This window comes from Pocillopora damicornis, chromosome 2 (genome assembly GCF_964200805.1).
Source record: "Pocillopora damicornis chromosome 2, jaPocDami1.2, whole genome shotgun sequence".
NCBI classification, from domain to species: Eukaryota; Metazoa; Cnidaria; class Anthozoa; order Scleractinia; family Pocilloporidae; genus Pocillopora; species Pocillopora damicornis.
Genome location: NC_142671.1, coordinates 2,280,647 through 2,308,373, shown reverse-complemented (window position 1 = coordinate 2,308,373; position 27,727 = coordinate 2,280,647). Strand labels below are relative to the sequence as shown.

The following is a 27,727-nucleotide window of genomic DNA, read 5'->3' as shown; positions in this document are numbered from 1 at the left end:
GCACTGACGGAATCATGTTCATCCGTCCAGTTCATAATCCTGCAGACAAAAAGAAGCGATACATGTTTTAAATATACGTGTACAACTACAAACAACTTAAAGCAAACCTGGAATTATGTGAAACTGATGACTTCTAACAAAACTTAAATCTAACTCGCCAATGCAAGTGTATGTCCAGTTATAAATCCGCTAACGGCTTAAAGCAAACATTTTGCGGACAGAAGCACTTAATTGGCAAACATATTCTTCTACATGTATATAGTTCTGTTTCTTGTCTTTGTGAAACTGCTGTGCCCGTAGCCTCTAAAATTAAAATCTCACTGAAACAATTTTTGCGGAAAACAATGTGTGAATTGAATTGCCGCAAAATACAGCACAGTGCTGGTAAAGGACTCAAAATAAATTTGAACATACTAGAAAAATCTTCAAGGTAAAGGAAATACTGTAATCGGGAACAACATTGCTTTTATACAACAAATCAGTATTTGTTTTTTAGCCGTAATTCACTGAACGAACAACGCAAGAATCTACTCACTGCGGTTTGGTGTTTAAGGCCATGAGAACTGTCATGTCTCGTCTGTTCAGAAATATAAGTGAGCCTGACAAGAAAATACAAAAAGAAATGACGAATGCAGCCGGGATGATAAAACTTTCGATATACATAGAAAAAGTGCCAATTTACTGTGTTTTTGTAACTGAAATAAGTCGAAATACTTACAGTTTGTTGACAACGTGAAAATGCTGTCTTGCGCGTTCGTCTTGAGCAAGGACGCGACTTGTTTACGTCACGATCATGCGCTGTGGTAATCATTTTGGTATTTTTACTTCCGGTCAGCTTCAGTCACGTCCGCGTTGTTGGATCTTAAAGTCCCTAATGTAAGGAGCGTTCTCTCCTTGTATTTTTAAAAATATGGCGTCAAATCCATAGCAAATGCACCCAAGAAAAAAAATTAGGCAGTATTCTCAGGATTTGGTGAATCAGTGCTGAAGAGAACAATTTGATACCGCCCGGAGGAGGAATAAGATTTAAGAACTAACGTAATTCCACATCACGGGAAGTCATCCACCATATTGTTTTTCTGATTAGGTCCCAAGCCTCCTGCAAATGTTTCCACTAAGTAATCGTTGTGGATTGGACTTGTAAATAAAGGACTACAGAAGGTTTCTGATGCAACAACCACTGAAGTAACCTCGAGTAAGAGTCCCCATGAAAAATCGAACCTCAGACTATCGTATTCCGCCAACCAATGTTACACTACGCTCCACGACGCTCCACCATGGTGCTCGGAATCCGAACGTCCGAGGTTTGATTCCTTATGATAAATAACGGTAAATCATAATTTTCTCTTCGTCTCGCGCTCATGAAGAGACATGGTTCTAACATTGCCCCAAACTCTGTATTCGCATCTTTTAAAGTTTTTTTTTGCGATCACAATGCAACTTAAACCCCTATTTATCTCCTCGGTTAACACTGACTTTGCACTTATGCTTGGCTCTAGAGTATGTCCAGCTAAAACCCTTTTGGGGAGGACTTATTCAGGAAAGGCCCTGATGTGAGTGGCTATTTTGGAAAAATTCAGTAAATCATATGTACTTGTAATGAGAACGGATTAGAGGACTTGCCATTCATTGCAATGTCTAAACTTGATGATATTGGTCAGGGTAATTGTTTACTACATGGAAGTTTCCTCGCGAAAACAGAATTGAAAGCTTCCTGTCTGATAATGATTTGTGGGAGAAAAGAAAACGTCCAAGCTGATTCTTGCCATTCAGGCACGCTCAGTTTCACTTAAGTCCTTATTTGATACCCCATTCGCACCAAAAAAACATGTTTTAGTTAAACTGCGTTTCACTAAATGAAAATTAAAATCAGAGAACCGCTGAACAGCTGAATTTTCTACAGGATTCAAGCAATCACCAACTTTCTATATTTAAATTAGAAAAATATCTGTTTATGCAGCTTCTATGAAGAAAAAAAATTATAAACCGTGGTTAACAAGACAGTTTTAAAACATGTTAACGCTTTAGGTGTGACTGGGGTATTATTTAGATCTGCATCTCCCATCAGCTTATATTTTTGATCACATCCCCTGTTTGATGACCAGACTCTAGTGGCTTCTTTGGTTAAGAAATGAAGATGCACGATAAAGCGGTAAAGAGCTGCTAAATATTATCAACTATCAAAACAAACTAGAGTTGTTGCATGATAAGATGTTGGCAAGCAGCCTCACGAACTGATAGGCATAAAGAAGGAGGCTATTTCACTAGGAGAAAACAGTGGTGACCTTTGTGTCATCTCGAGTACGAAAGGAAACACTGCACCATGGCAAAAGCACTCCTCGGCTCGCTGTTAACTTGTTTCCTTTTTCAGGCTATGAATACCTCTGTTAAGGAGAAAGGTAACTGTGCGCCAGTGTTCGTTTGTAGGAAAAATCAATCTCAGAACATCGTGTTTCTTTGAGGGGAATGGCTCGTTATGGCGCCCCAGCAGCAATTTTGGCAAACTCAAATTTGTTTTATCAAGTCATTCAAACTTTTCACTCGTCACGACTAAGTATCATGGTTGCAGAAACGATTCAGAAGTTTGTTTTGCAGTGTTGAAAAGAGCCCCAACGTAACCGTATACTTCATCTTCGATCACTCAAGATTTGAACTAGTTATCGACCCTTGATACTAATACTAGCAATAGCTCAAGGAATGTTCGACCCTTCATAGTAAATGCTTAGTTTAGGGGACTTCTTTAAAGCTAAGGGTACAGCAGTCTGATTTAAATGAGGAGCTTTTGTACGTCGAATTTCAGTAATCTGTTTCGTGAAACCTGATTGGTCAGTTTTACCGAGATTCTCTTAAAGTATTGTTTGCCAAATTGGATTGGACAGTTTCGATCCGTTGGAAAAGTTGGGTGGATCTATTCGGTTCTATCGGTCGCTTCCGATAAGCGGTAAACTGTTCCCAGCATTTTAACAAGGATCGTGTTGATTGACCAAGATATTTCACAAGAAGCAGGGCAATTCTAAAATATAACTCGAGCAAATGAGTGAATGAAATAAGCCATCAGTTAAACTTTGGTCAAACTGAAGTCTTAGGTCTTCTCTCTTTATAAGATATCATCTACGAAGGTGGAGAATATCGCCCAAGTTTTACCCTTATACTAATAAAATGAGAGAATGAAACGACGAAGATTGCCTTGGTAAGCCAAAAATGTTTTCCTCGTTACTTGTATGAATTTTTTACGGTCTTTTTGAAATATTGCAACTTGAGTTTGAGGACAGGTTATCGCCTCTCATTTCAGAGCTGTGCTTTCTGGATGCCGCCGTTCTAAAAGGTGTTTAAAAAAGCATGGACAAGGCGGAGCGAAAAAAGTTGAAAGATTTCTTCAATAAGATAGTAGAGAAAATGACAGTCACATGGGCATTATCACTTTTGGCTCGAATGAGTCTCTCATATTCGTATTGCACAAAAAAATATCACAGTGCTGACGCCTTAAACAAAAGGGTGGCGGACACCATATTTCATGACTCAACCAAACATGGAATCTGCACAGACCTTGCCGAAGATCTGGCAGAGAAAGCAATATTTACCAGCTAAGGGGGCGACAGACCCAGAGTACTTTGGGTGAGATATCCCATATATATATGTACAAAAAAACAAACAAATGAACAAATTAATTTGTTGTTGGAGAACAGTAAATTTTTGCAACTACAAAGTTGTAAAATATATGTAAGCAAACTGTGCATAAAAAGTAAAAACACAATAATGGTGATCATCAATGATGTATTTTCACCAAACTGTATATGTACTTATCAAGAAAAGAAATCATACCTCTACCTCATACACATTGGGTTTTCATTTGTTTTATGCATGGTACAAGTAAATACATATCTAATATATTTCAATAAAAATAAAGCAAATCTTACCATTTTTGTAGGTGCTATCCACGAGATTTCTCATCTTCAGCTGACCAACTGGCAACTTGAGTGTTTTCCTTTGGGATAAAATAGAAAGAATGTAATCGATAATGTACTCTTCACCATCCTGCAAAGTTTAATATATAAGAACTTACTTAGACAGTGCTCAGTTTTGTCACCTCGTCCGTAAAACAGAGATCCTTGAGCGATTTACCCTTTCTTTAAGTGCCGATGTCACTTCTAAGTTTTCATAATCGCTGATGTTTTCTGAATCCTCAATCGACGTTTGAAACGTCTTACTCGAAGGACTTGATTCTGCACGCTGAAAGAGAGAGAGCCAAAAAAATCAGCTTAAGTGGATGCAAAGAAGACATAGACATAAAAATATCCGTTCATCTTTTCAAGAAAACTATTAAGAATTCAGAGTGAGAGATCCTAAAATCAGAGAATCTGGAAATAAATTAAATCCATCTTGTGCAAACGCAGTATTCGAACTGTAACCGTCTTTATCTCTCGGCGCCAAAATTTGATCACGTGACTTTAGCTGTGAACCGCTGAGACTCAACAAGCCTCAGGAGAAAAGGCGAACCATTCATGCGTCAAATTCTCTGGTGGGAAAATTAATTATCGTACCGACGAAGAACTTGTGTCATCTTTAGGTTCAGCGTTCTTTGCAATCAATTCCTTGAACTTTAGACGCTCTTTTATAATAGGGATGTAGTGCCTTGAGCGATAGCAAGGAGATCTTTGCCATCGCAACCGTCCTTTTCTGCAAGATAAGATACGAACGAATATCAATGGAGCGGTCAGGTTTGTGTATGTAAAGCTGCAATAAAACGTGTTGTTAAGAAATTTCTTTTGCTTACCTTTCCTTTCTTAAGCCTCATTCCATGCGACTGTAGCCAAGAAACAGCCTCTACAGAGATGCATTCGCTGTTATAATTCATTATTGTGTCCGACGCATGCGGTCTAGGTTCGACTAATGCGATACGCAGAAGGAGCTGCTAAGACGCACTAGCTCAAGAAGGACGAATTTTGGAGAGAAACACCTTTTATGACAAAATTTTACTCATTGAAAAATTCACAGCGTAAAGTTGAGTAAGTCAATCGATAGTTTGCTGTTCCGGTTTCCACCGAGCGAAAAATTTTCTTTTACCGGTTTATTGCTCTAATAACATCCCAAATCTCTACGTCTTTTGTGTCGTTCAAGTCGTGATGGGACTTCCATGTAACCAAAATTGATGACAATTTTGGGATAATTATTAGTCATTTCAAAAATTGCACATCGTTGGTAAATCCTACTTGGATCTTGGTAGGGCCAAATTGAGAAAAAGCTCCAAAGTAGAATTCATTTGGGCCAATTCAGATTTTGGAGGGGTCGAAATGGTACCTGTCCGACCCATTCTAGCTTAAATAGCCCAAAACGAGCCTCGACAGGCCGTACTGGCCCTCATGACATTGGAGCCAATTTGGCTTTTGGGGTCAATTTGGCTCTCTTCATTTTACAGTGTAATGATCTTTTGCATAATCAATTAAAAAAAGCCATTTAGAAATTGCCTTTGCTTGCTTAATTAAAACAAATCCTTTTCAGTTTAGTGATCAATGCTTTTTTTCCATTTTGTCCTCGTGAAGACAATGTTATTTCAAACCTGTCTATTCCTGTCTATTCTTGGAGCTGACTGTTAACATTATGCTGCGCAATTTTTGCTTTTTACACGGTTTTGAATATCAAATTGTGCAATTTGGGTTTTCTTTAAACAGTATGCAATATATGTTCACGATATGCAATATATGTTTTTAAACAGTTTTAAAGGACAGAAATGCGATCGTTTTTAAACATTTTACACTGATCTTCTCATTAATATGCTTCATTGGCTCAGTTGCCAAGAAAGTAAAGAGAGGAGAGATTTTGTTGCTTAACGAATTTTTCTAATGGCGATCTGATGAGAATCACAAGGTTTAGACAAGAATGTAAATGAAAAGAAGAAAATATCTCGGTAGCAATGCTCGTTATCTGTTTGCTTTTCCAAAAAAAACTATTTACCATTTTAGAAATTATTGCTCACGACCCCTTTTTGCTCGCGGAGAAACTTGCTTAATTTACAAACGTGATTTCCAAAAGGGGGACTGTTGCCAACATTTTCAAACACGACTTTTTCTTTCCCCGAAAATTATGAGCAGATAGTGGCCATGGTCTACTTATATTATAATTGTTTCATCATGCTCTGTCAGTTGTTAACCAAGTAACCAAAAGGAACCTTTATTTATTGAATTGCTTGCGCTATTATAAAATTGCCGTTTGTTACAAGGATTTGAGTTAAAATAGGCGCGTTCAAGAACAAACACAGTTTTCCTTCGATTTTTTCCCTTTTGTCTCAATTCTCCTTTTTTAAACGACCATTGCAAGCAATTTTTTTAGTTTCTTCACACGCCATAATCTTTCTTTTTTTTTTTTCAGAAAAATCACGACACGGGAGACAGCTGCTTTGTTGTTATCATTTAATCTCGACTGATTAATTTGTCTTCGACCGATGGGTGAGCCAATTTTAAAGACCAATGTTTGAATTCCTGTTTACCGAAGTCAAACCACGGTTATGTGATCACATTGCTGAAATGGCCTATTGGAGAAGTAAAAGGCAGCATTGATAACATCAGAAGAATTATATGATGCATCAGAAAACATAGATATAATCAGTTTGTCCTATTAATGGAATAACGCAGTTTGATAGCGCCGTACTATCAATAGACGACGCCAGGGTGGGAGTTAATCCAAGGGCGTTCAAACTGAACGTTTTCACGCGGCATGTTCACGCGATAAGGGACAGCTGACCCTCACATTTTTACTATAAAGTTGTCAAAATAAAAGAGAGAAATGAAAAAGAAAACGAAAAAGACACACGACTTGTTTATGGGCATATTTTTAAATGAATCCTCTAAATTAAATTAAAATTGTAAAGCACCATTTGAAACATGTTCGCCATGTTTCCCAGATATGCTTATTCAACTTTAACGTTGATCGATATACCCTGAAGGTAAAATCTTCGCATCAAATTCTACACGTTTTAATAAGGAAGTTCAATGGGCGGCGAGGTAACATATTTTACCAAGGCAACATCTACAACGAAATTGATTTCTATCAAGCTTCCAATCATTACACAAAAAATAATACAAAACAAAAGAAAAAAGAAACCTTATCCGCCAACGGAAAGCAAGGTCGAAAGAAAGAAAGACTACCATAATGAAACAGCCCTCAATGGAGGCAAATGAGACAGTATTTGCTTGTAAATATGCAAATTTACACTGATCTATCTTCAACTTTTAAGAGTCTACGTGATCACAAAAAGGACTTTCCTTGATATGTATCATAAGCTTGCCTGGTTAGCAACAGAGCATAACAAGGTAAAATATGTATGAGAAGATCAGAAATTACGTGCTATGGTATTAGTAGCTGTTTAAGGAAACAACTGAAAATTAGATTATATGATGTCTAAACTGTTTAAAAAGCAGAAATTGCACAATGTGAAAAAAAGGAAAAAAAACAACGAAAACGAAAAAAAGATAGAATGATGAATTAATGGTATGTGATATTCTTAGCTTCGTTAAGAAACAGAAAAAAAAGAGCTTTTAAAGATCGTTTGAATAGAGAACGACTTTGAGACAGAGAAGGAAAAGAAAAAGTTTTCTTGCTACTGCGTCATGTTTATTCTCATTTGAATTATTATTTAAACTATTTGCACATTTCCCATCAGATTATATTGTAATAACATGTCCTGTTTCATAACCAGTTATAAACGGCGTCTTTGGTTGACAAATGAAGATGCACTATAAAACAAAAATGAGCAGATTGTTATCAACTAGTAAAACAAATTAAAGTGATTGCATGATAAGATGTTTGCGTGCGGCCCTCCCGAACTGATGAGTATAAATAGGGGAGCTACTTCAGCTGGAGCGAACAGTAGTGACTTTCATCTCATCTCACGTACGAAACTGGGAAACTACCCACATTGCACCATGGCCAAAGCTCTCTTTGGTTTACTGTTCACTTGTTTTTATCTAGAGGCCATGACTGCTTTATTCAAGGGGGAAGGTAACTATGGATTTATGTCTGCCTGAAAGCTATTTCATGACAGAGCTTGGTGGTTTTCCTTTTTTCGGTGGGGGATTGGGGCATAGGAAGTTCTTTCTACCCTTACGGCGCTCTACCGACTTGATCAGGAGAGTTAAATTTCTCGTACTTGGTTGTTTAAAACTTAATGCTCGTCGCAGAAAACACGTCTATAGTTGAACAAGTCGGTATTTTTTCAGCTTACGCGGGAGTCCTAATGTTATCATAGCTTTTCTTTCTGATCATTCTAAATTTGGAGGGAAGACTTTTTGTGAATGTCGAAATTACTCTTTGATATTGTGGAGTGAACCTTCAGTAAAGGGGATTCCATGAAAGAGCAAAGTGTCTCGTGTCAAAAGAGAGTCGTTTTTTTAGGGATAAGTCTGTTTTTTAAGCCTGATTGGTCAGTTTTGTCGTGATAATCTGGCTGTAACCCCTCAGCTATCATTTGCCTGTTGGGTTATGTCAGTTTCGATCCGGAAGATAACTTAGGTCGTTTGTTCGGTTCGGTGGTTTCCTTCTTAAAAAAAAAACATATAGCCTAAATTGATTCAGGAAATACCATCCTTTTCCATCAATTCAAAAAAGGAAATTGGAAACAAAAAAAAAAAGATGGGTCCTTTTCCAAAGAGATATAGTAAGATCGATAATGACAGTTGATATATCTCTCTGTCTTTTTTTGTCTCCGAATTGTTTTAGCTAGATGAAAGAAAAATACGACTGATTTCCTTAAAAAACTATCCTTACATATTCGAAAAAGTTAATGTACAATACTATAATATATAATATAATATATAATGGCATATTATATTATATATTATTATATTATATATTATGTATAATTTAACCTTTGGTCAAAAAGTCTAAATTACGTCTTTTCGTGTGAAGGTGGAGAATATCACCCTGGATTCCTGACTCCTGAAATGAGCAAATACAACGACGATGATTGCCTCGGTAAGCCACAACTGTTTTCATGGGATTTATTGAAAGCAAGTCTTGTTTGTTGTTTTTTTTCCGCTGTTTAGCATGATTCGCAATCAGCCTTATATCCTGCCAAAGCTCAGCCAGTGGGCTACAACTCCATGGCTGGAGGACTGCTTAGTATCATGAGCAGTGGGCTTTTTAGGGGGCTGCAGTCGATACTGAAAACAATTGCCCCCTAGGTCAAAGGGAAGTTTTGAAACTTGAATTTGACTGCTAATTAACAGTTTATCGTTTTAACATTTCAGAGCCTTGCTCCCTGGATGTTGCTGTCCTGATAGATGTGTCACGAAGCATGGACAGTAAAGAACGAGGTCAGCTAACCGACATCTTCAAGAAGATTGTGGACAAATTGAGAGTATCTCCAACAGGGAGTCACATGGCCCTTATAACCTTTGGATCGGATGCCAAGAGCAGTTTTACATTTGCAGACAGAAATTACCACAATGCCGACACCATAAAAGCAAAGGCAGCGGAGGCAATATCTTATGTACCGAAACATGACGGAACCCGTACAGACCTTGCCGAAGACCTGGCAGTGAAAGACGTGTTCACCAGCAGAGGAGGAGACCGACCCAGTTTCGGCAATGTAATGATTATTCTTACAGATGGAAAATTTTGGATTAATGAAACATGGGATAAAAGGGCAGAAGTTGACTTCGATGTCACAACGGGAATCTTGAAGGTGATAAAATGTAACATTTAATTTAGCATTGTTCAAGGTTTGTTTCAGCCAATGTTAGGGATGTTAATGTCAGCGCTATTTTAGCTCACTCTTCTCGCATGGAAATGATGTTTTAAGAAAAAAATTAGACCTTTTCTAACACTCAGCATCTTCTTCGTTCACCTTCTAAATTTTATATCAGCTTCTTGAAAAACCTTCCATTTTAGAAAACTAGCTCATATTCATTGGGAAGGTCGTCATTAAGGGTATGTTACTCGGGCTATACCGACTATATCAAACAAGACACATTTTATGAATGACTTTCGGTGCGAATCTATGCACTGAAAATTGAAAGTTAAGCCATGGGATTTACCTACCAGAAGACCCGAGAGCAGAGGAAGGATAATTATAAATTTTTCTTTCCTTAGAGCAGAGAGGTGAAAATAATCGTCGCAGGTATCGGTAGTGAATTATCCAGAGATGATGCCGATGATAACTTGAGAATGGTAGCAGGGAAAGATGGAGAAATATCCAAATATGCGGATTTCAATGAGCTCTCCAGTCAACTCGATAATTTAATGAGGAAAGTCTGTCGTAAGTAGACGTTAAAACTCCACCAGTCATTTTAGTTTTATCCGCCCCTTTACGTCTTATGTAACACATGTCAAAATACTCATGATAGTGGAGTCACGTGCTCACTTTTATTTAAACGTCTTAGTGTTGCCTGCTTGTAAAGGAAAAAGCAAAAGCATATGACGAATTCTGAAGTTGATATGTTTTTGTGTTGTTGTTGTTTGTTCTTTTTAGTGGTGACTTGATGAACAGTTTTTTAAATTTTAAGATGGTGATGATAATGATGATGATGATGATAATGATGATGATGATAATGATGATGATGATAATGATGATGATGATAATGATGATGATGATAATGATGATGATGATAATGATGATGATGATAATGTTGATGATGATAATGATGATGATGATAATGATGATGATGATAATGATGATGATGATAATGATGATGATGATAATGATGATGATGATAATGATGATGATGATAATGATGATAATGATGACAATTCATATCAAAAGTATCATAAATGAATTTTATTGCGATCTGCGGGTTAAATTTAAGCGCAAAAAATTACCTCAAGAAAAGCAAAAAAGAAGCCTGAAAGGAAATTCAAGCTTTCGACAGGACTCGAACCCGTGTATTACAGATACTAGTCGGCAGCTCAGTGCTACCAACTGAGATACGTAGCTTCAAGTTGGGAACGAAGCAAATTCTATTGGTTTCTAAGTAATTTGATTGTCATTCAAAATAAAAAAATTTTACTCATTTCATCAATTATTCCATAAATTGCATCAGCGAGGTTCATTTCTGCACTAAAATTTCATTTGCAGGTCGAAGAACCTACTAAAATTTTTGTCGCTCACAATCCCTCCAACGTGTGTCTTTATAGCTTTGTGTGTAGTGCCGCGCATACAACCGGTGTTGCTGGGAAGCTTGCACAAGAATCTCGTCGAATCGATCATTTCTGCCTCTAATATCACAATTAAATCTTTTTTTTCGAAAATCTAGTATGTTGTTTTATCTGAAAAAGAAAAACACGTTTTCTTAAAAGAAGCCACTCTGTTATCTTTACTCTTGACAACCATTATAGGACCTATTGACGGCCAGTACACACAGTGGTCAAAGTTTTCGTCGTGCAGTAAAACATGCGGAGAAGGACACCAAACCCGCACAAGAACCTGTACCAAAGCTCCCCAGTCTAAATGTGGAAAGGATTGTATCGGTGCTGATAAGGAAACAAGGAGTTGCACAGAGAATCCTGGTAAGATGACACTCATAAAATTGACTTACAATAATTATTATTCATGATTTCATAACTACTACCCCTTTCAAAATCATGCGAATTCTGACAGAAAAAGCCAGATTTTCGAAATTTTTGTCCTACGAAATTAAGCGATTATAACGCTGTGTTATGACCTTTTGAGCTCTCGCAAAAGATCACAGCTCTTTCCTGAGAAATGTGCAACATGATTGATGCATTAAGACGAATTTATAAGATCTTTTCCCAACTACGTGCCATTCCTATGTTACTGAAAAGGGCAGTTATGGTAATTTTCCACGAGGTTGATAATCCAATGATACTTATTGCCCTTTCATGGTCAATTTGCAGTTATTGATGGTCGTTACGCAGATTGGTCTGAGTCTGAGTGCAATGCAAAATGTGGAGGAGGAACCTTGACTCGCACGAGAGGCTGCACCAATCCTCCACCTAATATTTGTGGAAAGGCTTGCATTGGGCCTGCCAAAGAGACTATTACATGCAACGAAGAAGAATGCCCTCGTAAGTCAGAGTTCTGCACAATAAAAGATTATCTGTTCTTCTGCATTCTAATTTCCTGTAAATTTTGAATACAAAAAGTAAAGCCTTTTACTCTGTTTCTCTTGACACACGGTGCTGGTGTTGATGTCCAAACGTATTCATCTGATTTCCAAGTTGTCTCGTTCCCCTCGTAATAGTTCGTCATAAAGGAGAAAGTGATCTTTTCATATTGTCTTTTAGTAGCATTATAAAAGTACAGAATAGTTTACAAAAAGGTTTTGAACCACTGTGAAGATAAGAATAAAAATACCAATTTAAAACAAACCCGGAGAATCGGAGAACTTTATTTAATTCGTTTTCAATAAGACTTCGTAAGAGAATATGAAATCCAGTTTATGACCTAATTATGTGGTTTTGTTTAATGTCAATGCAGGATGCCCAGTAGATCTGGCGTTTGTTTTCGACTCTTCAGATACTATTGGGGTGGGTGCTCTGGAAAAGGCAAAGATGCTTGTAAAGAAAATGGTAAAAGGTCTAGAACTAGGAGCAGATGAGTCTCGAGTAGCTCTGGTTGTGTTCGCTGATAAAGTTGAGGTTAAGGCTCGATTCAGTGAAAACTTAAGCGTCAAACAATTTCAGGATATGGTACAAAACATAGAAAGCATCGGCAGCCGAACACGAATCGACAAGGCCCTCGTGGAAACAAAACAGGTGTTTAAAGAGGGAAGAGATGACGTGTATAAGATTGCAGTCGTGCTGACTGATGGTAAACAATCCGAAGGCCCCGAAACTAAAAGCTTGCTAGGTACCTCTGAGCCCTTGCGAAGAGCAGGTGTCCGTGTGTTAGCCGTGGCAGTAGGAACTCAGGCGTCTAAAGGCAGACTAAGGCTGATGACCGATTCAATGGACGATGTAAAGGAAGATTATGAAGCCCTGGAATATTTCCAGCAGCTATCTGACAAACTAAACCAGAATCTCTGTGGTAACTATTGCTAACCCAGTTGTTAGGAAGTAAGAAGGGTGGTCTCCATTTTGATACAGAATTAGAGAAAGAGCTAACTAAATTCTAGCCTTTGTCTTCAGTTGAAAGTTAATCGATACCGTGCGAGGTTAACGATAATAAAGAAAGAATGGCGACTGAAGAAAAATTATTAGAAAAGTAAATGATTACAACAACAAAAATCAACAATAACTCACCTGACCAATACTGTCAGGGTAATAAGGGTAAGACCGAGATAATTTGGGCCTGACTTGCCTGTTCGGGCTTACTTGCTTTTGATCCTGTACAAGAAAAAAAATTGCGCGGAGCGGACTTATAAAGTTCATAATTTTTGGGCAACGTCGGTGACTGAGTCACAAAAAGCGGAAGAAGACAGTAATAACAAAGAATCCAGGAATGCGTGTTAGAAATGAGAGAGAAAAAAGCCAACGATTACGTTTAAAATGTTGCCAATACATTAACTAGCATCTTTTTCATTGATAATTGATATTTTCTTTTTTCTCTTATGATTATACAGTTTTTCCACCAGGGAAACCTCCGTCTCCAGGTAATGTGTAGTGTCTTTGTATGCTTTTTTTCTTTGGAAGGAAATAGTTTTCCGACCTTTCTTTAGGATTTATGACCACTCAAGCACAGAAAGTATTGTTAATTAATTCATGTCACGGGACGCCTGGTATTCTTTCACTAGGAAAATGGGAAAGGAGTCATTCATGGAGAAATAAGTTTTTCGTCTTGTCACTAGCGTAGGACAAAGAAAAAATTCTGAGTCCCCATGAGGAATCGAACCTAAGACCTTCTGTTTCCGCGTTCCGATGCTCTACAACTGAGCCGCAGAGACTACGGTGAGCGAGGTCCAATACGAAGTTCATATGACACACGTCCTGCATACTGCTAGGATCAGCAATGTCGATAGCGTCATGTTTGTAAATAGAATAAGAGAGATGGTAAGTTTCAAAACTTACCATCTCTGTAATTCTATTTACGAGTCATTCATACTTTATTTTAAATAAACTCATATTTTCTTTTTTCTTCTTCCTCTTTTTCCTTCTTGATACAAAGGAACCGAAGTTTGCAGTGACTCTGTATCTTGTGGACAGCATGGCAAAACTGTTCCCCCATTTTGCGAAACCGATTATGCAGCAGAATATTGTCCGAGGTTTTGCGATCTTTGCAATCGTCTGGTAAGTACAGAGCTGATGTTTCGGAAAAATAGAGCCAGCTGAAATGTGCTGGTTCATGTGAAGAGAAATTTTCTCAATACTCTTTTTCTTTTTAAATCAATACAGGGCATGACAGTGTAAAAGAAGTGAACAGGCTAAAAGACATTGACGACGCCACGAGATTACGCCACTTGACAACGCCTAAAACCGCATTTAATCAAGTTTAATGAAAGTCTTAACATTTTCTTAAAATAAATATAAAGGGACGGGTATCAGGAAATGAAAGTTGTAAAACATTGTTTAAGTTAAACTAAATAAACGATGAAAAAAAAATATGAGACTCGGGTCTGAAGGCTCTATTTGCCTCAAGCAATGGATAACTCGTTTCAGTATCCTTACAAATGGCTTGAACGCGTCCTTGTTATTCCTTTCTACGTCACAAAGTTGATCTCAGAAAGGGTCACCGAGCTGTACTTATGTTTCGCCAATGCATGTGTTCTTGCAATAAATACAGTTTTTACAATAGGTTACATTGACTGAGGCGCACGTGAAATGATCAGTAATCTTAATGGATCGCTTGGGTCCAGAAATGTTCTCGAAGTTTTGAATGAAAGGACAAGTTTTGCATCGTGTACGCTTAAACTTGAGAGTCTCGGGTTGATATCGAACTTCTGACCATAAATGCTATTTCTGACGAGTAAGCGTGCGTTGAAGGCTGAAAAAAAAATTTTGTCGACACGAGCAGGACACCGGAAGTATATAAAAAGGAGTATAGCACATTATAGTCATGTAGGTCGTTGAATCGACCCAGGAATCAGAGCTCCATTTAGTTCAGTTTTAATTTTTTACTGAAGTCTTGCTTTGCCATCGGCTAGTTTTGTTAAGCCTCCGTAGGATGGGCTTAACAAAACTACCCAGCTTTCCTGCCCATAGTATTTTAGTTAGGTTCTTTCCAGGCTCTCTCAAATAAAATTATCTGTCAACAAGCTTTACTGTTTTCGTGCTGTTTAGTGAAGACTTAATATTTATTTATGAGGTGGTCGCTTTTGAATGAAATTAGAGGAGGCTGCGAAAAGATACTACCAATTTCGGGATCGTTTTGAAGTAATTTAAAGTTTTTAAGAATGGTGGATTTAACTGCTTGATAATGAGGGTCAATGTGAGTATGAATGGAGTAAGACCGATATTTTCCTTCTGTGCCATTTGTAGTGCTGACTGTCGATCAATTTGGTGGTGGCCCGCTTGAGCGACAGAAACAGGATAGCCACGTTTTTCGAAAAACTGGCACATTACCTTTGTTTTGTTGAAAATAATCAGAGCCGTCACTGCATAAACGACGAAGACTAAGAAATTGAGAATAAGGAATAGTTATTGACATGTGATGGAAGCGAAGCTTTAAAGGGGTTTACATGTCATAAGGCCTTCAAGGGTTATTTCACTGATAGAGAGATTAAAAATCATGATTAACACTTTCGAATGATCTAAGATTGACAGCTAATTTCTCCTTGCTTTGTTTCAAAAAAGTGTAAGTATATTTCTTTGGTGGGAAATCAGGCCTGCTCTAATGCAAAGGTGATTTATTAATGGGAAATTTTCCCAGGATTACGAATCAAAGCCATTAGACAGTGAAGAATAGTGCGGTAAAAACTGTAACTAGGCTGTCGTGGTTTATCAATGTACAGCGTTTAAGGTATAAAATCTATAAAATCACCTTGTGGCAAACATTAGTGACAAAAGGGGGAGAAAAAAACATAACACCAAACACTGCCGAAAAGAGGAATATTCAGTCGTGTGGGAGATACGTCAGATGTGATGACTGCGGTGCAAAAAGACATGTTACACACCAGAGTTAAAGGAACAGCCCCGGTACAAGTATTTTTCTCTGACCATAGAGAAAAGATTATCCGATAGTAATTCCGAGAAAAAGGGGCTTGAACATCAAAATTACGAATTACATTTTGGGAAAAACTTGCAGGGAAACTGACTTGAAATTCGTGAATTATCGAGTGCAAAATAAGGCCAACAGAGTCATCGTTAGAACCTTAATGATGGTAATATATAGATAAACACCTTAAAATTGAGCTCACCTCAAACTTAAAAAGAGCTGAGAGCTTATGGATGGTCTACATTTCTTTTCTTTTGGTTCGGCTCTATGAGCAGGTACTGGTTGCTTTCATTCAGTTATGTCACGGCTGCTACGGCTTTATCACCGGACATTGACTCGCTACAAGTTTGATTCGTGTTTCATTATGTTAAACCGCAATGATGAAGTTATTCTTTGTCCATCAGGGACGTGATCATTTGAGCACCACCCAGAACCGCATTTTAGTCAGTTGTGTCTCGGCTTGGGCAAACGATAAGTCGTATTTATGGCAAGAGCGTTTTGCCCACCATATCTTGAAGTTAGTTTGGTTAAACTCTTACATTACAAATTCCTCAAATATTATTGGTGCATTCGCAGCTTCATTTTTCACTAATCATTCTGAACATTTGTAATCGGACAGTTGTCTGTGATCGAACACCTGTAATCGGACAGTTGAATCAGCCAATCACAGCAGGTAATTTAGTGTTAACAAGTGAGTTGAAAACGTAAATTAGCCACCGTAAAGGGTAAAAAAGCTGACGTTTCGAGCGTTAGCCCTTCGTCAGAGCGACTCGGCTAATCCACCAGTCACAGAAATGATCAAAATACCATAGAAACAACCACTTATCCAAGGAGAAGCTGGGGAATTTCCAAAATGGAGGAATTTTTAACTAAACAAATCATGTTTGTTTTTTCGGAAATTGAGATGGTTATGATTAATTGGTGAAAGTAATTCTTGTTGTCCAATTCTGTCTGTAATCATACTCGTGATAAACATATCAGACACCCGCTTTGCGGTCGTCCGATTTTGTTAATCACTCGTATGATTACCATTGGAATCCACTCGAATTAAATGGTTGTTGCTATGGTTATTGTGATCAGTTCTGTGAATAGTGGGTTTAGCTGAGTGGACTTAGTATGATTGGCTGCTACATCTGACCGATTACAGCTAACTGTCCAATTACACTGTGAATGATTAGAAAAAATAAAGCAGCCAATGCACCAATCACATTTGAAAAAATTGTAATGGTTATAATTAGATAGGTAAAAACCTCTTTAAGTCCTCCTTAGAGAGAAAAGGAGGAACAGAAACCCTCGAATTCTCTTTTGGATCTAAATTGTGTTGGTATTTTGAGTTTCTAGCCATATTTTGATCATTACTCTAATGAGACAGACTAGACTGGAGGTCTTGGGAACCAACGTGCTGGTCTTACGTTTCTCTGTATTTACGGGTTAATTATTGTGATTCAGTTCTTAACCCTACTTTGGCACCGAGTCGAGACGTTTTTCCATGTGATTGCGCGCATACTGTGGAGGCGTGGTCAGCTGCATATGATAATAAGAATCTGCCACCTCCTCCCACTGACAGTGACTTGGATCAAGTTCGTGGACATTCGCGAAGACCTAGCAGATGTCGCAGCCGTCGGTCTTCTGACCAGACAAGTGTATCTACTGATGAAAGAGAGAGCCTCCTGTCAGGAGGTAGACCACCTTTGAGTTACGGCTCCAGGGAACGAGATATACCCCAACTGGTTTAGTGCATTGAATTGAACATCATAGAGCTACAAAAAATTTGAAACAGTACAGACTGTGGTGACTGTTTTATATTTGGGTACTCTTGAGCTTCTATAGAGAAGAGGTTAATTCGTTAATTTTACTTGTAAAATTCTCCAAACTTGATTTTATGTAGAATTTCGCGTCAAGGATGTGTTATTCTTCACAAACACTTTGTTGGTAATTCAAATTATCTCATATTCAGACTATTTTTAAATTAAATGGTGCAAACCAAAGAAATGAGGTCGAGCGGGAGAGAATATTGATTAGTTATACAGGCATATTAAAGGTTAAAGATTGACAGTCTCTACAATTAAGTTAACAGAGGTAATGCCGTTTGACAACGATTCCAATCACCCCCTTGGACGGAGCAGAGGATTCTTACCACTTCTGGAGCCGATCAGGTTCCAGGATTTCCTGAATTTCCGCTAATGCAATGGAAATAGCAAAAAGTAACTTTAAAATGGAAAACAGAATTAGCCTAACAGTTGAATAAAAGGCCATTGTAAAGACACATTTTGGATTAGTAACATCCTCTGCAAGCTTGGGCTGATGGATAGTGCTTCTCCTCTTTTGCAAGAGGATTCTGAATCAGTCTCTGCCTAAACAAATCTTTGTTTTTGTTTTATTTATCATCTCTCTTTTTCCATTTCCCCCCTGCTTTTATTTTTCTCATTTCACCAGAACATCACCATTTATTGTGCAGTAATTTGCAGTGGCATAAGTCAGCATTTAAGAAACCAATTACTCAAGCATAAGGTTTGTGTGTTGTTTCCCTGTTTTTAGGAGCTTTTGATCATTCCAAAATAGAATTCATTGATTTTGCAGTTTTTAGCAGTGAACCATTCAGTTTTGGGCCCAAGAAGGGGTAGGTAAGAGGCTTTTAATTGCTAAAATGCAAGACAACTTATCATCCTCATACAGTTTATCTACCAGAGTTTCTCAAACCCTAACTCTAACCCTAAGCAAAATATGCACTTTCCTATTGCTATAGCCCTTTTGGGTTATGCAGTTGTTGTATTTAGTCATGGGAAAGCATTTGAATAAAATTTGTCAGTATGTCCCTATGTTGAATAAAAGAAATGGATAAATTGCTCTATTAAGTTAATTTTCATACATCCAGAAGGACTACATTGTTTTCAGCTACAGCGATAAGAACCAGCTTGTCAATGTTAGCTTTTGTTTCTTTGACAATAAAAGGTAGGGCAACAATATAACATATGTATATCCAGTATGGCAGAGGTGGTGTACTCCCAAGGGGCCAAAAACATAAGCCACGCCTGTTCCCATCATACAAGTGGTGTGAAATAACACCAGCTGTAAACAAGTATGGTGGGGATCGAAGAAACCAATTGTTCTGACAGCAGAAATTATTGCACCAAATAAAGGAGTGCATGAATGTCCCAATACCCCCTTAAGGGAGGTATTATGGCACTTACTCTTTGCCAGCAAATCAACTTAAGAGCTTTGCAAAAAGTCCCTCATTATTCTGGAGTCTCCTGGATGCAGAATGAAACTCCAGGTTTTCTGTTGAGTTTGAAATATGGCATGGATACAGGTATTTTGGAAAAATTCAATCAATTGTACCTCAATCAAAGACCCATTTTTGGGAGGTATTCTGCTCAAGGATAGCTTTATTTTCTGGGTCGCTTTTTCAATTCTCGGGTATTTATATTATATCCCTCCAGTAAGGAAACTTTTTTGGCTCATCATCGGAAGTCGATCACCATTACAGTTAGCCAATCAGAATGGGCAATCTCACCGCATGGCTTTTCAAAATAGAGGGAAAAAAATTGAAAGACCAAGTTGTTATTGGCATGATAAAATATAATATAAAAAAACTACCCAGTGTTGCTTGCATAAACTGTGACTGTCTCAAAATCTAACGCCCCTCTTCGTGTCCAGTCTAGGGTACAGTACTGCTCGCTGATTTGTGTCTCTTACCTTAAGTTTGAAAGATTTAGCAGCCATAAAATGATCTAAATCAATTGCACAAGCAATGATACCACAAAGAATCCCGTCGATCAGATGTTTTCGGGTGTGGATCTCACAAACGATACACCAACTGAAGAAAGCAATGATCCCATGGGCAAGCATTGTCGGCAACAGCTCCAATGTAAGGAGCGTACTCTCCTTGTATTTTTAAAAGTACGGCGTCAAGTCCATAAAAAATGCATCCAAGAGAAAAATAAGGCAGTACTCTCTTAAGAATTTTTTGAATCAGTGCTGAAGAGAACAATTTGATACCGCCCGGAGGAGGAATAAGATTGAAGAACTAACGCAATTCCACATCACGGGAAGTCATCCACCATAATGTTTTTCTGATTAGGTCCCAAGCCCCTGCAAATGTTTCCACGAAGTAATTGTTGCGGATTGGACTTGTAAATAAAGGACTACAGAAGGTTTTTAATGCAACAACCATTGAAGTAACCTCGGGTAAGAGTCCCCATGAAGAATCGAACCTCAGACTATCGTATTACGTTACACTACGCCCTCTGACGCTCTTCGACGCTCCACCATGGTGCTCGGAATCCGAACGTCTGAGGTTTGACTCCTCATGATAAATCACGGTAAATCATAATTTTTTCTTCGTCTTGCGCTCATGAAAAGACATGGTTCTAACGTTGCTCCACATTCTGTATTCGTATCTTTTAAAGTTTTTTTAGGAGAATCCTTAACAGCTGAGGGCTTTAGAGAAAGCCATTTCAGAGTTTTAAGTAAGTCATACCTAACACCCGCTGAAAACCTCTTTCTTCTAAAAATGATTAAGAGAGAAATTTCCAAAAGGTACTACTTCAAAAAATGGACTTGTGCCGTCGTAGAAATCGTCAGGCTCCTTGCACTTCTTTGAACCACCCTTTTTGCTATCACAATGCAACTTAAACCCCTATTTATCTCCTCGGTCAACACTGACTTTGCACTTATGCTTGGCTCTAGAGTTATGTCTAGCTAAAACTCTTTTGGGGAGGACTTATCCAGAAAAGGCCCTGATGTGAGTGGCTATTTTGGAAAAATTCAGTAAATCATATGTACTTGTAATGAGAACAGATTAGAGGACTCGCCATTCATTGCAATGTCTAAACTTGATGATATTGGTCAGGGTAATTGTTTGGATGATGCAACTGACTTTTTTTTCGTACCTTTCAACGAAATATTTTTTTGTAACCGTCTCGGTCCGGTTTGTCCAAAGAAAAACCATCTAGCGTAATTTTTCTGAGTCAAAAAAGAGCTTTTTGAGATCTCAGTAAGCAATCCTCAAATCAGAATCCTTTCTTTCTGGTCCCGTGATCGATCGGTACGAAACTTGAAAGCGTTCTGAAGAGTTCTACGATTCAGTGAAAATTAGTTTTATTTCAGTCAGTTTGATCGTGAATTTCACGTTTTTTCTTTGTTTAAATTTGGAAATTTAAAAACGTCATTGATTAAACAACTAGCTTTGAATAATTTTGAAAAAAAGAGGAATCAAAGTTAACAGTATGGCAAGGCATTCAAGTATGAACCCTTTCCAAAATGGTGTTATTACTACATCGCTCACGCTTCTCCCACTTAAGTGAAAGGAAATAGAAAGGCTTGTTATGTTAGGCGAAGACAACCAAAAAAATCACAGATATTTTTCCATCAAACGTCTAAACACTTTCATATTTACCATCTGTCAGAATGATCATGACATTGTTTCTGAGCAGCAGTGGATTGCAAAAAAAACTATTGGAGAGTATGTTTGTATGGCTAGCAGGATACTAGACTAAGTCGACTTGGAAACTGAATGGATTGGTATGGTTTAAAAATCTATTGCTTCGCCTCTTCTGCTTTCAGTGAAGAGAGACAATTTTGTGGTGCTGAATCTCTTGCCTTAAACTAAAGAGTTGCAAAATAACCACTCTCCCCTTTTAAGTTCATGACCTTTGTTCTTGTGTGTTTGCCATCACATATGCATTGAACGAAGTTGTGACCATTTTGGAGGTACGAGTTCAAAAAACTGCTACTATGGTACTAAGATGAACAGCTAAAATTTCTGAGCCCATTTTCTAATTTAGTCCAGATACAAAGGTTCAAGTACTTTGGGGTTGTATTTAATTTTGCCTTCTTTAGTTTCCTTTTTTTTGATTTTGCAATTTTTTAAAAATTTCCTGTCGTCAAACCATAAGATAAATATTGCACATGGAATTGCTGATTCTTTTCAGATATTTTGGGAGTCTGCATTATTTTTTGAAGCCTTGAAGGGGAGACAAATTACACACATTGAACTAAACTTCCACTTACATTTCTAGTGTTTAGCTTATAGTTTAGAAAAACGTTATATATATTTTCTTTTTTTTACTGGCTACAGGCACTTTTAGCACTTTGGCTTGATTTTAATATGGTTGTAAAACTTATTTTTATTGCATAGAGTAGATAATGTTGATTCAGCAATCAGAGATTATGTCCAGCACAAATTTTAATTGTTGGAAATCTTCAATACATCAATCTCCTGAATATAGTCACAGAGGGAAGTGTAATTTGTCACTTCCCACAAGAAAACATTCTTGATGCTCTTATTGGGTTACTTGGCTCATTTATATTTTCGATGTTTCTTACTATCAGTCAAAGGCAATTTGGACTTTTTTTAGAGCAAGCATTGCTTGAAATTGGGCACAGGTATACTCTTGTCACTGTTTTCTCTGTTTTCAATGACTTGGCAAATGCCTGAGGTAGTTCTTACTGATAGTTTATATTTTGATAATATCTGAAGTAGCAATATGAGTGCATGTATTCGCACATCCACTGGAAGAATACTCTATGCTGCTCTAAGGCTCTTTGTTTTTCATATGCACAAATCAAACAAGATCTAAATTCTTGTGCAGGAACTGGACCATTTGTTGCTTCTGTCTTATTTTGATAATTTTCTGTAATTTAAGTCAGTCTCAATTATAAGCTGCTTTACATTACCACATTTTGGGCCAAATCAACTCTTTTCATTTTACAGTGTATCAACTGTAAAAAAAAAAAGGTAGAAAGAGAACGGAAATAGGAGCCGCTAGCCTTGATCAATTAATGTGTGTACTACATGGAAGTTTCCTCGCGAAAACAGAATTGAAAGCTTCCTGGCTGATAATGATTTGTGGGAGAAAAGAAAACGTACAAGCTGATTCTTTCCACTCAGGCACCCTCAGTTTGACTTAGGTCCTTATTTGATACCCCATTCGCACCGACAAAACATGTTTTAGTTAAACTGTGTTTCACTACATGAAAATCAAAATCAGAGAACCGCTGAACAGCTGAGTTTTCGACAGGATTCAAGCAATCACCAATTTTCCATATTTAAATTTGAAAAATATCTGTTTATGCAGCTTCTATGAAGAAAAAAATTATAAACCGTGTTTAACAAGACAGTTTTAAAACATGTTAACGCTTTAGGTGTGACTGGGGTATTATTTAGATCTGCATCTCCCATCAGCTTATACTTTTGATAACATCCCCTGTTTGATGACCAGACTCTAACGGCTTCTTTGGTTAAGAAATGAAGATGCACGATAAAGCGGTAAAGAGCTGCTCAACATTATCAACTATCACAACAAACTAGAGTGGTTGCATGATAAGATGTTGGCAAGCAGCCTCACGAACTGATAGGCATAAAGAGGGAGACTATTTCACTAGGAGAGAACAATGGTGACCTTCATGTCATCTCGAGTTCGAAAGGAAACACTGCACCATGGCAAAAGCATTCCTCGGTTCGCTGTTAACTTGTTTCCTTTTTCAGGCTATGAAAAATACTTCTGTTAAGGAGAAAGGTAACTGTGCGCCAGTGTTCGTTTGTAGGAAAAATCAATCTCAGAACACCGTGTTTCTTTGAGGGGAACGGCTCGTTATGGCGCCCCAGCAGCAATTTTGGCAAACTCAAATTTGTTTTATGAAGTCACTCAAGCTTTTCACTCGTCAAGACTAAGTATCATGGTTGCAGAAACGACTCAGAAGTTTGTTTTGCGGTGTTGAAAAGAGCCTCAACGTAACCGTATACTTCCTCTTCGATCACTCAAGATTTTAACGAGTTGGCGACCCTTGATACAAATAGTATCAACAGCTCAAGGAATGTTCGACCCTTCATGGTAAATGCTTAGTTTAGGGGACTTCTTTAAAGCTAAGGGTACAGCAGTCTGATTTAAATGAGGAGCTTTTGTACGTCGAATTTCAGTAATCTGTTTAGTGAAACCTGATTGGTCAGTTTTACCGAGATTCTCTTAAAGTATTGTTTGCCAAATTGGATTGGACAGTTTCGATCCGTTGGAAAAGTTGGGTGGATCTATTCGGTTCGATCGGTCGCTTCCGACAAGCGGCAAACTGTTCCCAGCATTTTAACAAGGATCGTCTTGATTGACCAGGGTATTTCACAAGGTCAGGGCAATTCTAAAATACAACTCGAGCAAGTGAGTGAATGAAATAATTAACTTCTGCTATCAATTAATCTTAAGTAACCTATACCTGTGAGGAAAAGTGACTTCGACCTCAAGTTTTACACTATGTCTTACTTATTTTGTGTTTTAAATTTTACTTTTTAGGAAAGTCCTGGGTTTCAATGATGAATTTTTTTTTCCTGAGAAGCCCATTTTATACACTTTAAAATGACATATTGTAGGTGTTATTCCTGTAAATGTTTGTTGAGATATGAATTAAGAACTGAATGTGGACAAACTTTTGCTAATTTTTTTGGAATGACATGGGTGCACATAAAAATTTATAAAAAATTCATTATTTATTCTTTTTCTTTCAGATTTTCAGGAAATGTTGCTGACATGTTAATAATTAACTTCTGCTATCAATAATCTTGATTAACCTAAACCTATGAGGAAAAGTGACTTTTACCTCAAGTTTTACACTATGTCTTACTTATTTTGTGTTTTAAATTTTACTTTTTAGGAAAGTCCTGGGTTTCAATGATGAATTTTTTTTTCCTGAGAAGCCCATTCTATACACTTTAAAATGACATATTGTAGGTGTTATTCCTGTAAATATTTGTTGAGATATGAATTAAAAACTGAATGTGGACAAATTTGTGCGTTTTTTAACTGCAGGTGTTGGGTTAAGCAATCAGTTAAACTTTGGTCAAACTGAAGTCTTAGGTCTTCTCTCTTTATAAGATATCACCTACGAAGGTGGAGAATATCGCCCAATATTTCCCCTTATTGCCCGTTCCGAGGTTGCGCGGGAGATTGGGTCAAGTTAGGTTAGCAAATGGCGTCCCCCAAAACAGCCCCATGACGCTTTGCGACACCTAACTTGACCCAATCTCCCGCGCAACCTCGGAACGGCCAATACTAATAAAATGAGAGAGTAAAACGCCGAAGATTGCCGTGGTAAGCCAAAAATGTTTTCCTGGTTACTTTTTTACGGTCTTTTTGAAATATTGCAGCTTGAGTTTGAGGACAGGTTATCGCCTCTCATTTCAGAGCCGTGCTTTCTGGATGCCGCCGTTCTAATAGATGTTTAAAAAAGCATGGACACGACGGAGCGAAAAAAGTTGCAAGATTTCTTCAATAAGATAGTAGACAAAAGTATCTTCAAATGACAGTCACATGGGCATTATCACTTTTGGTTCGAATGAGTCTCTCATATTCGTATTGCACCAAAAAAATATCACAGTGCCGCCTTAACAGTGACGCCTTAAACAAAAGGGTGGCGGACGCCATATTTCATGACTCAACCAAACATGGAATCTGCACAAACCTTGCCGAAGACTGGCGGAGAAAGCAAAAAATATTTACCAGCTAAGGGGGCGACAGACCCAGAGTACTTTGGGTGACATATCCCTTCCGGATATCTAACTCTATTGAGGCAGAGAAATGTGCAAAAAAAACAAACAAATGAACAAATTAATTTGTTGTTGGAGAACAGCAGAACTTACTTAGACAATGCTCAGTTTTGTCGCCTCGTCCGTAGAACAGGGATCCTTGAGCGATTTACCCTTTCTTTAAGTGCCGATGTCACTTCTTAATTTTCATAACCGCTAATGTTTTCTGAATCCTCAATCGACGTTTTAAACGTCTTACTCGAAGGACTTGATTCTGCACGCTGAAAGAGAGAGGGCCAAAAAAAAAAGGCTCAAGTGGATGCAAACAAAGGCATAGACATAAAAATATCAGTTCATCTTTTCAAGAAAACTATTAAGAATTCAGAGTGAGAGATCCTAAAATCAGAGAATCTTGAAATAAATTAAATCCATGTTGTGCAAACGCAGTATTCGAACTGTAACCGTCTTTATCTCTCGGCGCCAAAATTTGATCACGTAACTTTAGCTGTGAAACCGTTTAGACTCAACAAGCCTCAGGAGAAAAGGCGAACCATTCATGCGTCAAATTCTCTGGTGGGAAAATTAATTATCGTACCGACGAAGAACTCGTGTCATCTCTAGGTTCAGCGTTCCTTACAATCAATTCCTTTAACTTTAGACGCTCTTTTAAAATAGGGATGTAGTGCCTTGGGCGATAGCAAGGAGATCTTTGCCATCGCAACCGTCCTTTTCTGCAAGATAAGATACGAACAAAGATCAATTGAGCGGTCAAGTTTGTGTATGTAAAGCTGCAATAAAACGTGTTGTTAAGAAATTTATTTTGCTTACCTTTCCTTTCTTAAGTCTCATTCCATGCGACTGTAGCCAAGAAACAGCCTCTTCAGTAATGCATTTGCTGCTATAATTCATTATTGTGTCCGACGCATGCGGTCTAGGTTCGACTGATGTGATACGCAGAAGGAGCTGCTAAGACGCACTAGCTCAAAAGGACGAATTTTGGAGAGAAACACCTTTTATGACAAAATTTTACTTATTAAAAAATTCACAGCATAAAGTTGAGTAAGTTAATCGATAGTTTATTGTGCCGGTTTCGACCGAGCGAAAAATTTTCTTTTACCGGTTTATTGCCCTAATAACATTCCAACTCCCTACGTCTTTGTGACGTTAAAGTCATGATGGGACTTCCATGTAACCAAAATTGTTGGGATAATTATCAGTCATTTTAAACATTGCACATCGTTGGGGCCAAATTGGTAAATCCTACTTGGTTCTTGGTAGGGCCAAATTGAGAAAAAGTTCCAAAGTAGAATTCATTTGGGCCAATTCAGATTTTGGAGGGGTCGAAATGGTACCTGTCCGATCCGTTTTAGCTTAAATAGTCCAAAACGAGCCTCGAGAGGCCAAACTGGCCCTCATGACCGGCATTGGAGCCAATTTGGCTTTTGGGGTCAATTTGGCTTTCTTCATTTCACAGTGTAATGATCTTTTGCGTAATCAATTAAAAAAAACCATTTAGAAATTACCTTTGCTTGCTTAATTAAAGCAAATCATTTTCAGTTTAGTGATCAATACTTTTTTCCATTTTGTCCTCGTGAAGACAATGTTATTTCAAACCTGTCTATTCCTGTCTATTCTTGGAGCTGACTGTTAACATTATGCTGGACAATTTTTGCTTTTTACACAGTTTTGAATATCAAATTGTGCAATTTGGGTTTTCTTTGAACAGTTCTAAGGATCAGAATATGCAATATGTAGTTTTAAACAGTTTTAAATGACAGAAATGCGATCAACGTTTTTAAACATTTTACACTGATCTTCTCATTAATATGTTTCATTGGCTCGGTTGCCACGAAAGTAAGGAGAGGAGACATTTTGTTACTATCAATAGACGACGCCAGGGTGGGAGTTAATCCAAGGGTGTTCAAACTGAACGTTTTCACGCGGCATGGTCACGCGATAAGGGACGGCTGACCCTCACATTATTACCATGAAGTTGTCAAAGTAAAAGAGAGAAATGAAAAAGAAAACGAAAAAGACATACGACTTTTTTATGGGCATATTTTTAACTGAATCCTCTAAATTAAATTATAATTGTAAAGCACCATTTAAAACATGTTCGCCATGTTTCCTAGATATGCTTATTCAACTTTGACGTTGATCGATATACCCAG

General features: G+C 37.8%; 1 protein-coding gene across 1 annotated transcript; it reads left to right on the top strand.

Moving 5' to 3' along the window:
• The first annotated feature begins 7,830 nt into the window (after positions 1-7,830).
• LOC113664556 (collagen alpha-1(XII) chain-like) lies at positions 7,831-14,687 on the top strand. Its single transcript, XM_089196936.1, has 10 exons — positions 7,831-7,995; positions 8,902-8,967; positions 9,243-9,679; positions 10,087-10,252; positions 11,329-11,499; positions 11,848-12,018; positions 12,431-12,979; positions 13,515-13,544; positions 14,057-14,178; positions 14,284-14,687. Exons 1-10 carry the CDS (start codon positions 7,920-7,922, stop codon positions 14,296-14,298), a joined length of 1,803 nt encoding a protein of 600 aa, XP_089053062.1. The 5' UTR covers positions 7,831-7,919; the 3' UTR covers positions 14,299-14,687.
• Positions 14,688-27,727: the final 13,040 nt, after the last annotated feature.

Bases quoted from the DNA above. Each gene is read 5' to 3' on its own strand.
- LOC113664556 (XM_089196936.1), top strand. From the start codon at position 7,920: ATGGCCAAAGCTCTCTTTGGTTTACTGTTCACTTGTTTTTATCTAGAG. The intron at 7,996-8,901 runs GTAACTATGGAT...TTTCGTGTGAAG, and splicing joins TGCTTTATTCAAGGGGGAAG to GTGGAGAATATCACCCTGGA. The intron at 12,019-12,430 runs GTAAGTCAGAGT...ATGTCAATGCAG, and splicing joins CAACGAAGAAGAATGCCCTC to GATGCCCAGTAGATCTGGCG.